The sequence below is a fragment of the Acipenser ruthenus genome, chromosome 13, assembly GCF_902713425.1.
Source record: "Acipenser ruthenus chromosome 13, fAciRut3.2 maternal haplotype, whole genome shotgun sequence".
In the NCBI taxonomy this organism is placed as follows: domain Eukaryota; kingdom Metazoa; phylum Chordata; class Actinopteri; order Acipenseriformes; family Acipenseridae; genus Acipenser; species Acipenser ruthenus.
Genome location: NC_081201.1, coordinates 3574571 through 3588741, shown reverse-complemented (window position 1 = coordinate 3588741; position 14171 = coordinate 3574571). Strand labels below are relative to the sequence as shown.

At 36.6% G+C, this 14171-nt stretch overlaps 2 protein-coding genes across 4 annotated transcripts in view; one reads left to right on the top strand and one right to left on the bottom strand.

The window, feature by feature from the left end:
* Positions 1 to 681: 681 nt before the first annotated feature.
* LOC117418497 (proteasome assembly chaperone 3) lies at positions 682 to 3675 on the bottom strand. The gene is made up of 3 exons (XM_034031626.3): positions 3504 to 3675; positions 2048 to 2279; positions 682 to 1455 (listed from the first exon to the last, which is right to left on the bottom strand). Exons 2-3 carry the CDS (start codon positions 2261 to 2263, stop codon positions 1303 to 1305), a joined length of 369 nt encoding a protein of 122 aa, XP_033887517.1. The 5' UTR covers positions 2264 to 2279; positions 3504 to 3675; the 3' UTR covers positions 682 to 1302.
* A 120-nt stretch (positions 3676 to 3795) lies between these two features.
* The window catches only part of LOC117417956 (protein ELFN1-like), a 172906-nt gene continuing 162530 nt past the window's right edge, over positions 3796 to 14171 (top strand). For all 3 annotated transcript variants that reach the window (XM_059035451.1, XM_034030399.3, XM_059035453.1), the window contains exon 1: positions 3796 to 3903. The gene's annotated coding sequence lies outside the window, so the exon portion shown is untranslated. The remainder of the gene's footprint in view (positions 3904 to 14171) is intronic.

Sequence of the window (14171 nt, the reverse complement as noted above, 5' to 3'; positions counted from 1 at the left end):
TAAGTGTTTTATCACAGTAAAAAAAAAAAGTTTCTTCTTACAGAAATTCAATTCTGTCAGGGGCAAATTTCTGCAGTGTCACGCATGGTTGTATCGATGCCAGAGATCCGTTACTTTTCAATATAACGTCTCTGACAATATTAATGTCAGAATTGCAAAAAAGCATTAGAAACCTTCCCTCTGAACATCCAGCAGTTAATAAGCAATGAAATCAGTACACCCATATCAGTGCTCAATGACCTTTGGACATGGGGTGAGATTGCTGTAAGCTCTTAAAGGGTTTGAATTTACTTACCAGTATCAAATCTGGATATTATTTTCTGCTTAGATGCAGATCAAATAAACTTCACAGTGCTGTTGTGGAGCTCAAAATAAACTGTTTGTTGGTTCTACATTTGTGATATGTCATGATATACAAGCGGAACCAACAAGCATACAGAAATACAGAAATCTCTTCCGGATAAACGGTTGCACTATTGCTTTCATCAAATGCTTTGCAGGTATGAACACATGCATATATAATACACTCACATCTCCGTACATAAAGGATGCTTTGCCCAAGCATGCATGCTGCATTTCATGTACAACACGTTTAAATGCTGGTAGATTAGGCACATAAATAGATTTTAAAAACATTAGCTACAAAATCAAGCTATGAAGAAAACACAGGCAAAACAAGGGTGAACAAAAGTGTATTTATTGTGCACAAATGAATCATACATAATTCTGTTTTGTTTTTTTGTTTTTTAAATGGCAGGAAGTATTAATGTTGCAAATATTATGACACCCACAATATTATTTTCAAGAATGGAACGAATCAATACACCACGCAGGGCTGTTTTAAAAGGCAAATTACACCACGAAAAAAAAAAAAGTTTTTTGTAACTAATAAAAAAAAGTGTTGAGTACTCACTACAGGTTTATGTTTAGTTAATTTAAATTACTGACCAGCAGCTGAAACAATGGTGGCAATATAGTTGTGTGACATGCTTTGGCACCTAAAATATTCCTCATGTCTTGTTAAACAACATAGTTTCCCCACTTGCATATTACCGAGCTGTATGCCGACTGCTTTATAAGGTTTTTATGACCCACCTGGGGCTGCATGACATTTAATTTCAGTTTGCATTACATGCTTTTATGATAATTCACCTTCAAGTTTACACAGACTTGTTTGCACATTCCATCAGAGGTGCCTAACTTTAGGCTTGTCAGCAACATCAACAGCTTCCCTTCTGTCTCCCGGCTAATTGGTTCCTGGGGCCCCAGAGTCTTTGGTCTCACTTCCTACTTGACGTCTTGTTACCAGACTTGGCAGCTTTTGATCATCTCTTTCATGGCTTTTATGCCTTCAATGTTTATCTCTTTGAGGGCCAGTGCCAGCAGGACAGGTCTGTTCCCTGATGCTTGAGAGACAAAAGTCACCAGGTTTTTGGCATAGACATGTGTCAGAGCCTGTGAATAAGTATCAAATACCTCAGGTTAAAACAGGATTATAATGTTTTTGTTTTTTAAACTGATAGAATATTATACTTTGACAATTTTTAACTGTGGACAAATTGCCCATGCTATTTATTTATCATATCACTAGTACAGTATGGGCACATGCTCAAGAACATTAATTTATCTTTATAAGTGGAACAAGGACAAGCCAACCAAATAAAACGAACAAATCCAAACAAACATACAGGCTTAGCACAGCCTGACTGTCTTATGCCACACGATTCATTAAACTGGGTAAGCAGTGCTACTGAAATGGCAATGTAGTCCTAGTTCCATTTTGCCTGCTTACTAATTTATTGGTAACAAAATACGAGGCCATTTTTAAATCAGTCATTAGTATACATTTCATAAAATATATATTTCCTACAGAGAGTGAGGCTTGTATTATATTCAGTACTTGTCTGTACTACAAATACATTTATGATGTTTTAAGGAAATTATAGTATTTGTTTTCCTTATCTTGGAACGCTACTGGACATAGATTTCATGCAATCAAGCTTAATATCAAAAAAGTAAAAAAGCAATATTGCAAGTTGCAGCTTACTTCATCTTTCCCTAGCAGTACTTTTGTGGTAAACATGGGTTTGCTGATGTCACTGGATGTCGCGTCAGGCAGCAGAGATATTATTGTCCCTATCTTTCCATACTGTGTGAGCACCACAAGGATGTGGTTGCTGAACGCTGTGCAGACAACTTGTGTGGAGATGCCATTGATCAGTGCCTCTTTCTGCCTGGAGTTGATGATGGATTCAGCTGCCATGGTCAACAGTTCAGATCTGTTAAGAAACACAGAACATCAGACACTCTATGGGTTAACAATCACAATCCAGTATCCAGTGATTTGCTGCCAGTATTTTGCATTTTAAAATAAAAAGTAATGAATACAGTAAATAAATCCCTGTTGGTCCACACAGTCCCACCACAATTATTTTTGTGCTATAGTTGGTCAGTGTCCCTTCTGTTTCATTTGCCTGTCCAGAAAGTTTTGGTTAAGCAGGATAATAAATGGAGCACTGGAACTGGGACCTGACCCTCTGTCTAGTACAATGCATGGTGTGACTTCACCTTTACTCACATCCATTTTCTATAGAATGCACAAATATTTCACAGCCAATGCTAACGAAACACAGTGAGTGCTTCTTCCTGGTGTCTAATAACTGCTGCAATCGCAACATGGGGCCTATAGCTACCAGGATGCAGCAGTTATATCTGAGATTTTAGCATGGCTTGAATTAACTTTTTATTTTTTTAAACGAGTGACTAGAACCAGTAGAAAATCTACTGGCAGCAGTCTTTTGGCGTTTCTTATTACCAGTACAAATTCTACTGCCAAGAAGGCAGCCCCAAAAAATGTTGAAAGTAGCTTAACATTGGGGCTGAAGAACAAGAAATACTTATATTTTATTGACAAAGTTTTGAGAAAGTGAAATGGGTGGTTATATTAAGAATGTGTTTTGTGTAGCTACTGGCAGCCGCGGAATCAGCTGCCTAGTGCCAGTAAAAAATCTTACTGGAGTGGTTGTAACATCGTACCAAAATCAGCACAAAATAGGGGCCAAGTGATAATACACCTACAGTATTAAGAAACAAAATAACATATGTCAGGATAGCCGTGAAAAATGTTACGCTATTGGTGGGGCAAGCAGTTTAAATGATAATGACTACAGACAATGTGTTTGTTTGGCGAGCTGAATGTCAAAAAATGCAAGTTACTAAGCATCATACAAAATGTAATATTCATTGTAATTGTATACGATTAGGTTACATGGCTTTTAGAAGAAAAAAAAATAAAATTTTCATGAAGCAAACAAGATGCACATAATAAACAACAGAACAGAAAATCTAACAAAAAAAAAAACAACAGCACCCTCTGTATGTATGATCGGTATCCCCAACTACTACCGTCAATCGCCGGCTGAGTAAACCACTGGTGCACCCGGCTAAAGGCCTTTCCCGTAGCTAAGATTGATTTAAGGGACGGGAATACAATGCGTGCTTACCTTCTGCTGGTTTTGGTCTACAAATTATGCACTGTCGAATGTTGAACAAAAAGCTGAACTTTGCAAATTAGTTTTTAAAGCGAACAAATTCTACAGTTTGCAGCACAAGCCTCTCTCTTCCGACAGCAAGTCACTGTAATTTTTTTTTTTTTTTTAACCACGTGGGTTTGGAACTGAGGGTACGACCAATTTAGCCAATGATCTTCTAAGAGTGATCTCCGTGAACGCACCCATTGGCTAAATTGCTCAGATTCTGCACAGAATCTGCGCAGAATGATGTCCGTATGAATCTGCGCAGAATGATGTCCGTGAACGCATTCGGAGAATACAAGACTGATAGCGCCTACCGTACCAACTTCAGCTGCACTTCCTGGTCTAAAGCGCTGCATGCAAGAGTGAGGTAAATCCAGTAAACATGTGTGTTACCCCGCCTTAGTTTGTAAATGTAACAAAACTGTTGACGATGGGAGGGCGCAGCTGCAACGAACAAAAAAAGCAAAACATTTTGCAGTGGTGAGCAAGAAACGGTGCCAAAAAGTGCAGTCAGTGTGGCTTAGTTTATGGAACAACGACGATAAATCGTGCGTTTGGTAAGGCTTAAAATGTGTTTTGTTGCATTGACTATGAGTTTATATTCAGGTTTTATAGTACACAATGGGTAACATCATTAAGTTATGCACTGTGGAGGACACAGTGAGACACTACAATATAACAATCACATTTTTCTTTTTTTTTTCACGCCAATTTCGTAAGTAAAAAAAGTCACTGAATCTTAAATCCTTGAGATTTGCAGGCGTGTTAAAGTGGCAGGCGCAGTTTAGTGGAGAGCCTGTGTGCAGCCATCTGTTGGAAATTATTAGTATTGCAAGCCACACTGGTAATAAAGAATATCATCCACTTTAATTATTTTAGGCGTAAACAAACTAACAATTTTGTGACGGACGTAAACAGAATGTCAGTGTTATTTTCTTCTTGGCTTGTTGCAGTGTTCTCTCTAAAATCCAGACTTTCCCTGGTAGGACTAGACCAATTTTTTTGTCACCACAGTTTACACACTGTAAAATCCAGCAGCAGCAAAAATTTGTAGCACGTCCACATTTGACGTTTTAACACCATTTAAATCAACGCAGGCAGCAGCGTCAATAATTATGTATTTAAGTGTGTTGGTTGCAAGCCCACGTAAAATAAAAAGCAGACTACTCAGTCAAATACTGCTGACTACAAAATATTGACTGTAATTGCTCCGATTGCTATTATGTATAATATGCTGCTAAAAATAAAAATAAAAGCAAAAAACAAATCGGGGAGAGACTGTCCGGGTTGCCATAGAGACTGGAGCTTCTGTACTGTATATGCAGGGAGACTAGCTAGCTCAGCTCCACTGCAGTAAATGCATTTTTGAGAAACCTATCTTTTATTGTTGTGCTGCCAATGTTTTGCATGCTGTGACGCTGTAATTCTCTCAGCATAATTCTTATTGAAATTAATTGAAGACATTTTTAATGTCCCCTTGCGAAACAGGACTCCTGGCGTAGGAGGCACCCCCGTCATTTCTTCAAAGGGTTGCCTTACTTTTATTGTGCAAAGAATACTACTAGAGCAGCTGTCCTCTGTAAGAAACATCTGGTCACAACAGATGACTTATGTTGAAATGTCCCCCTGTACTTTTTCCCCCCCACACAGCGGCATTCGTATTTATCTGAATGTGTAAACTCTGTGTTTAATTTTTTAAAATACCTCTACCTTTTTTTTGTTTGTTTGTTTTAATATGTTCTAAAATAATACAGTATAGGGCAGTGGTTCCCAGCTTTTTCCAGGGTAGGGACGGACCCCTTGATGTTTAAGGATTTTTCCAGGTACCTCTTCTTGCTTTTGACCACAAACTATACCTGTATTGTTAGGAGCACTGTACATCTGATATTGAGAATTGTAGCTATTTATACTTCTCCTTTGTGTAAAATATTATTGTTATTGCAGCAGCAACGTGTGGTTACACACAATGAAAAATAGTTCCTCTTCAAAGTGATATATAAACAGCAACTAGGATGTTGTTAGGGAGCAGAGATTGTTGATCTGCTGTGTTAAGTGTTGAGTAGAGGTTAATGGTTTGGGAGTGTGGTAGTTGCTGTTTATTTGGGAGATATTTCATGGCTGGAAACCTAAACCTAAAATAATTTTGTGACAAACACAAAATGTGCTGGGTGAATCTGCAATGTTAAGAATCAGAGACACTAAAAGAGTATGAAACAGTATGCCATGTAAAAAAAAAAAAAAAAAAAAAAAAGTGTTTTTACAATAAAGGGCCCTGTTTTGAATCAAGTGCAACGCATCCCGCTGCTACAATTTTAACAGAATTCCTATCCAGGGAAAACTCAGAAGACTCATTTAACTGTTCCAACATACAGCTATGTCGTTTTATAACCTCCATATTGGGGAAAAAATGGGGTGAAACTTTGCACTTGCTATAATGAAGATAAACAGCACCTTTATACGCCACATGAAGCATCTACATGCTGGTAGAATGAATTGGACTGCAGTGCTTTTATGCATTGGAAAATGTTTTTATCAATACAGTTTAGGGTGTGGGAATGTGTGAACCACTTCCCACCCTTTCAGGCGCCCTTCACCATCCACCCTCATTTGTAATACTGTCGGCAGATTAAAAGTAGCTTCATCATCATCATCATCATCATCATCATCATCAAACACTGCGGGACATAGGTCATCCATTTCATCCCTCTTTTCTTCACCCTTTGTGCAGCCCACTGTAGCTTTAAGTCACAGTTGAGGTGGGTGAGATTGACCTTTTGAGAGGTCACCTATCATCAGCAGAACTGACACACTGCAGGCAGTGTTATTGGCTGAAAGCTTCCTTCCAGGAGTACTACATCAAAGCCATAAAAATCCTCAGGTTTGCCATCGTATACTATAGTGCTTGCTGGAAAGAAGCTTTTTTTTTCTTTGTGATACATAATTTGGGAGGTCAGAATATAATTATGTAAAGTTGTGCTAGGATAAGCACTCAAGGGTTGTGGCTGTTGTTATATATATACACAAAGATAAATACCGGTAGTTCCCAGTAAAAACATTTTTCAGAATGTCATTGAAAACAAGATGTTACATCTCAATTGATCATTCCTGAGATAGATAGATAGATAAATAAATAAATAAATAAATAAATACATGTTTTTATTTTATTTTTATTGAAAGCTATTGAAATGTTATTGGAAGACTATTTTCTTAGGTATGAGACACGACCCTCGTGTTATCATATAACCTGAGATGTTTTATTCACACCAAGATCAGGTGCACTCAGTTCTGTAAGCTAGCTGTTGATTTTAGTTGCTGTAAGGGGTCAATACCCCATGCTCTATTAACGGTGAATAATTAACAGATTACCAGGTAGGCAAATCTTTATAGATGCAAATGCATTAAATTGATCTGCTCAGTAAGTCGTGTCAGGGAAACTGTCACTTTTTACCAGTATAATAACAATACTGTATTCCTAACCGCCATTGTTTAGTATTCAGAGTCCTTCCATAACGTTCTGGTAGATTAGTGTTGTCAGACAATGTTCATATTCTAGCTGAGAGGACAATGCTGCATTCCAGTGTACCTTTGGAGCTAATGTGTTTCAGTCAAGTGAAATGTGTTTACAGTATTTGCATATGAGTTGAGTTTTAATAAAGAAAATAGATTTTTTTATTTTCAAAATGCCTGATGTGCCTGGAATATTTTGAAGACTCTGGTGCATTGTAGTGTTGTTGGTAGATCCTTGTCACACATCAGTTGAAGACGTTATCCTGAACGTGTAGTTTGGGGACATTGGTTGGCTCACCTCTACAGTCAATGGCTCCAACGTTAGAAAGCATTTCAGCTATTTTGTCAACATCCCTGGATATTTTTGTTTTGCTGTATGGTAGCCTGGTGTCTTTCTTGCTTTAGTTGAAAGCAAAAGTCACCTGTATGAAACAGCTCGATATGACAGATGACTTGCAGCACAACTGTCCCCAGCAGTTCATTCTTTGGTGTATTTGAGTGCTAGAAAAAATGATTAACATGTTCATAAATGGGTCAGTAAAAAAATAATAATGTTCCCCTAAACAAAGAAGTACAAAAAACATGAAAAACGTACATCATTGGATGCAATTCATGGGTCAACACTTTATTTTTTGCTTCTCATCGAGGGGTAATTAAAACACATTCAGAATAGTGTGACTCAGTAGGTTAAGTAAATACAGTCATTTTCCTGAACTGGATTATAGAGCTAGATCTCATGTGCAGGTCCAAATACCAATAGATTTATGCCAGTAAATGTGCCTGTTTATCCCAAAGATGAAAGACATACACATATGGTGTGTACTCCTCAGGCTACGTTATAAGCCTCTTTTGCCTTCAGATATATTAGTGCAATTGTAACACATAAAGCTGTTCATTCCTTGTGAGTAAATAAATGTGCATTGCACAGTAGAAGCTCAATTTCTCAATTTGTTGGTACTTGTATTTAATTGTTTCCATTGTACTGTTGCTTAGCTGTATGCTTTAATAATATGTCATGGGGCCCTGGTGGGTTTTTTTGAAGGGCTGAAATGCCGCAGTTAAGGTCAGCCTTATTTGTTTTGTGCATTAGCCTTTTTACAGTGGCAGTTCATCTAAACAAGTCAAAGCACTCTTTATAAATAGGTAAGACTAGGTGCTCACATGCCCGTAACAGCTTATCAATTTCTGTGGTGTGATTAGAGGTACCATGGTCCATTTGGTTTGTCTCCTCGTACATTAGAAATGATCCCAGGGTTAATACTGCGGACTCCCTGGTAAGTTCTGTTTCCAGAATGTCAGCAATTGATGTAATTATTCGGTGCCAAAAGGGCAGGCATTTATTACGTTTGAGCCAAACCTGTCACAAACTGGCTGACAGTGTTAGCTTCGCCACGACTGTAAGAGTTTAAATCTTTATGCCCTGGCTATGGTTCAGAGAAACCTATGAAGTTTTGGTTTTTTTTAGTATATTAATTGAGTTTGGGCCGCCCTGGTCATTTTTACTGCAGTTCTTTAACCAAGCCTAGCCCAAGACCTTTCGGTACATGCAAACAGATGCCCTAAACTGAACTGCATCTACCACATTTTGTGTTGAACTCTAAGGGTCTTTGTTTCTTCATTACGTGGTCTAAAACACTGATGAATATGGCATTAATGTCAAAATCATATTTCTCACACACCGGTACTACTGAAGAATGGTGTTTATGAAACATAACACTGACATTACAATCTCAAGCTTTCTGCCTGATCTTACAAACTGCTAACGCAGCCTACAACAAGCTTATTTCAATCCTTCAATGGTTTGCATGCTAAACTGGAATTCATATTCTCTCCATATTTTGATCATGAACTCACTGGTTTCTTTCTATTTTGGCTTATGTACTAGTAGGTGTGTCTTTCTTCCCAATCAAGATGTGTTTCTTTATCTACTTTTAAAGAGTAATAAAGAATCCCTGTCAACCACAGATCAAGTATTTTAAACCTCATTAGTTTATATTGTTTGTTGAATGATAAATACAGTGTTTTTTTTTTTTTTTTTTGTAAACCGGCAGCTGCTGCCCGGTGCCTACAGAGCATACATTATCAGTGAATGAGAACTCTTATCTATAGCATATGAATACCCCTTTGAATTCGTTCTTGGATTTTATTGTTATTTTATGCAAGGCTGATCATGCAGTTACATTGATTGCCCATGACCAGATCAAGCTGTTAAAGACTATCTTATGATTTCTTTTTATATGTATATTTTTTATTTTATTTAAAACATTTAATGTATTCTCTGTACAGAATTGCATGAAGGACGATTATACTTAACTGGATATAACTGAGTCCCCCATTCAGTTTCCTAAAGTTTAACTATGCAATGCCTGTTGTCACAGCTTTTTAATAGGGGACACAACTTGATAGTGATTTCCGTATATTGATTTTACATTGATTCTAGATATGCACAATCTTGGTGTGTTATTTCAAATCAAAGCAAGCTGAGATTAGCTCTGATGGCTGAGGAATACACAGGATATCTTAACACAATATGACTCCTTTCACAATGCTAACTGACTTTGAAGCTGCAGTGTCTCACGATCATGTTACATTAAAATATGATAAATGGGTGACAGATTAATCAATTTCTCTCACTACCCATCCAGCGATATTTTCATTATGAGCTTATAATGTAACAACCTTCAGAAATAAGAAAGCATATATTTTCTCAACTGTATGGGGCTTCACCAGTAACTGTAGCTCCCAAAATAATTCTGTAAATTATAACCATTTTGCCCTAGCTACAAAGATCTAAGACCGTCTAAAAGCATGGCTTGTAACCAGGGGCTTCTTAAACCTAGTATAGTGCCAGATCTCATGTTTTGAAATGAAAGTACATGTTTGCTGTAACATGTGTTTCTTTCAAAACTGCACATTTGAGATCTATATAATAAATTGGTGGAAACGTGTTATGGAATTGTTTTGTCAGCTAGAACCAAATACTTCCATGGTTAAAGCATCTGTCTATGAGCAGCTCAAGCAAAGCCCAAAATTAATCTAAGGTGACTATCTAAGGATTTGCTTTTCCTTGCGTCCATTCAGCTGGCTTTGGGTTAAGGGAGAGGCAGAAGACGACTTTGCTTGGTTAGGTTTCCGGAGCTGAAATGTTCTAGGAGCAGAACATTAACTTGAGGAAATAAACACAATTGGTCACAGGAACTTAAGTGTCCTGCAAATTAAGGATAAGGGTTGTGTTGAATATTTTAGGTGCTTTGCATATTTCATAAAATAAAATGATGAGTAAATAAAATATTTAGATAATCCGATTCTTTAGGACTTACCACATGGTCAGCTACTGATAAGGAAGGCATTGGAAGGTGTATTTGAATAGAGACATGCCACTGTATCAGCTCCAGTTCCACCAACAGTTGCTAGATGAAGATTTTATACATGTGACACTGGGAAAAGAAATACAACAGTAAAGCCAACATTTCTCATGCAAATCTGCAGATCTGAATGGAAAGTTATTCTTATTTACAAAACTTACTCTAGTGAGTCAAAAGCTCATCTTTATGTATGGTATGCACCAGGGAGATCCTTATATTGCATGAGATTGGGTGCAACTTTGAAAAAACATTAATGAACCTCGGGATTGTAGAGTAACACAGAAAAACATTGACGAGTATGAATTTGTTTCAATATGTGTTCAGTTTCGGAAACACACTTTTCTTAATGTATCAGAAATAAAATAATAATTATACCATGCATAGCTCATTTTGCTTTTCCATTTATGCATTCCGTTTATGCATTTACATTTAGATTAACAGTTAAATTAATTTACATGGTAAAATAATTGCAATTACATTCTTTGCAATGTTCTCTTTTTATATTGTGTCTATTTTGAAAAGACATCTGGTTTCAGACAATATGTTTCATATTGCGAGAGAAGCTTTCTGGTTCCGAAACGGAACGGTTATAAAGTGTTTTATATTTAAACAATATATTTAATTAAAAATGCTCATCTAACATCTGGGGCTTTATGGAGAGGTTTATAATGGTGAATCAGAGCACCTTTACTCAGAGTGGGATTTGATGGTGAGTCTAGACAGATCCATTAAATGACCACTAGAGTGCTGTGCTGCATTACAATTTGTGAAAAAGAGATATTGCCAGTTGTATTGCTTTACATGTAAAGCAGGACTTTGTTTGATAGATTACTTCTCTTCTATTTAGCACTGCTTCATAAATACAGCAAATAGGAATACATATTTCCTTTTTGTGTACAGTATTTCAAATACTAAAAATTGTAAATTTGAAAATAAAATTGCATTGTATTTCCCATCATAGCTAATCCATCTCAGCTGTAGAGTAATGTGAGAACATTTGAAATACCAGCAAAGTGATAAATACCATTACTGGTTCATACCTGAAGGCATATATACTCTACCCAGTCATTTTTTTTTAGCGCTGAAGATGCAATCTACCCTTTTGTAATGATGTTTGTAAAGAAGGGAAAATCAGAACACATAAAAACACCAACCTGGTTATCTGTAACACTTAGCTCTTGGGTTGATATATTGTTTCCATTGCATGGCAAAGTTGTTTTTTTTTAAATAGATGTAAATTAACAAGTACCCTAGGGCATCTTCAAAAGACCAGGTGGCAGGATATCTTTAACACCTGCAAAGCAGACAGGGCATCACTTTGATGTCTCCTTTGAAAGGCAGCTCCCCTTTATCCCATACTGCAGTGTCCGTAGATGAAGTATGTCTACATTTTACCCAGCCATGCTTCCGCCAGATGCCCTTTTAGCCCAGAGGCAGGTTTCCTGCCCGGTGACACACCGACACTCCATACAGGGACAGTGGCTCACTATGCATGTTCATAATTGTTCAGCATTCTCTGCTCCTCATATATAGCTGTAGGCATGACCATTTATTTATTATTTATTTATTTATTTATTTATTTATTTATTTATTTATATTTTTGCTACACTGAAAAACATCCTTGGAAATGATCCTTGCTAAGAATCACTGCAACGCGAGGGACAGACTCCTTGGCTGTCTATAAGTGAACTGACCTAGTGACATCCAGAGAGCTGTACATAAATAAAACCCTGCTCCCTGACCAGGCTTTGTGACTAAAACATGCTGACTCTATGAACAGTGATTAAGACTGGATAAAAAAGACGGTGCTGGTCGATGCAAACAATAATAAGCATAATTTTGCAGAATATTTACTGTTGTAAATTAAATAAAATTAATATAAAACATTACACACCACTTTGCTTAACTGAACCTTGTGCTACCAGAGAGAACCATTAATATATTTTCTACCACTTCAATAAGAAAAAAATACTTTGTTGTTTATAGTTATATATTTTTGCTTAGTTCTGCATTGATCCATGGCTTATGCTTAGATTTAGGTTAAAGACTAGGTCACACATTTTCTATGCTGAAAAAAATATCAGGGGAACTAAATAAAAAACCCAATCCAATGGCTGACGTTTGGGAGTACGACTACCCTACAGCACAGGGATCAGTGAAAAGGTATCATGAAGCTAATCTATAAATCTGTGGTGGTGTTTTGAAAAATCTTTTAAATGCCTGGTTAAAAGTAAAACAACACACACACACCCAAAGACATCATTATAGTAAGGGGACCACTGATAATGTTGCTATAGCTAAGGAGGGGAAAGGATTGGGGTTTAGCCTTGGTTATGACTAATATTTTTCTGTGGAAAAATCTGTAACACTTTATATTATGTCTCTAATGACTGTGTATTTGCATATGTATCGTGCAAAATGGTTTACACATTAAATACATAATAACTATGCATAATAACATTGTAATTATGTGTACATACACATGTATTTACTGAGTAACTATTATGTAAATAGCCAGTAATTAGAGACACAATGTAAAGTGTTTTTGAAAAACAAGATTCAGTGTGATGACTGTTGTAAAATATTCATGTACAATTGATGTGTTTTAAGACATTTCAGATTCAACAATCTGTGTTTAATGGGTTCTATGAATTGGATCTTAATAATTAAACACCTTATGGTCAACAAGAATTATCTTCTGCAATTTGAATCCATCTTTAAATGTTTCTGAATTTTGGGAGTTTTTATACCCACTAAGGTATAATGTGGAGGTTAATATTTATCTGTGCATTTGAGATTAATTGAGATTCAAGTCTCATGAACCCAAACAGTTTAATTAATTTTCAATTGCAATTAGATATTATTTGATCAAATGTTATCCCTCATTAAATACTAATCATACAATAGGTTCCTTTCTATTGTTTTAGAAAGATCCAGCTAATGTTTTGAGCTGTTATTCAAATGTATTTTTCAATGAATTGAAATCTACTGTTATGTTCTTGCCAGGAATCAATGAAGTGCTGAATGAATTTTAAGTACTACCTCACAAACTAATTTAAAAAAAAATATAATATATAATATTAAAGGTAATGCGGGAGTCACAGTGTGCTAATGTTATTAACCTTTATGTATTGAGGTCTGCGATGGACTGGTGTCCTGTCCAGGGTGTAGTCTCGCCTTGTGTCCTGTGTATGCCGGGTTAGACTCCGGCTCACCGCGACCCTGTAAAGGAGTAAGCGGTTAATGATAATGGATGGATGGATGGATGTATTGAGGTTTAACTCTGGGGAATTTATCAGACATAAAACATGGTGATATGTTCTAGATTATTTTTTATTTTTTTTATGTGATTTATTTAGAATTCAGTAACCAGGAAAACCACATTGAGCTTATTTTCTGTGATATTCCAGGTTACAGGAAAGCCTGACTTAACTAAACATTGAAACGTATCGGAGGAAAGGAACAGACCGATACCTTATCATGGTTTTTTTTTATTTTTTTTATTCATGACTAGCCTTGGTAACTACTGTATTGTATCCCATAGTGTTTCAGTACTTTTAAAAAATGAATCACCCTGTCACCCGTTCCACCTTCAAATGCAACAGATTAAAAATAATAAACAAAAACATTGTTGGACTTCCAATATGCAACTCAAGGAAGCACTATATACTCTGGTATGTAAGACATGCGAGAGCAGGCCACAGTCGGAGCCAACTAGCGAATTCACTCTCACTGTGAAGAAAACTTCATAGCTGCTCATTAG

Bases quoted from the DNA above. Each gene is read 5' to 3' on its own strand.
- LOC117418497 (XM_034031626.3), bottom strand. From the start codon at position 2,263: ATGGCAGCTGAATCCATCATCAACTCCAGGCAGAAAGAGGCACTGATC. The intron at 1,456-2,047 runs GTAAGCTGCAAC...ACTTATTCACAG, and splicing joins TACTGCTAGGGAAAGATGAA to GCTCTGACACATGTCTATGC.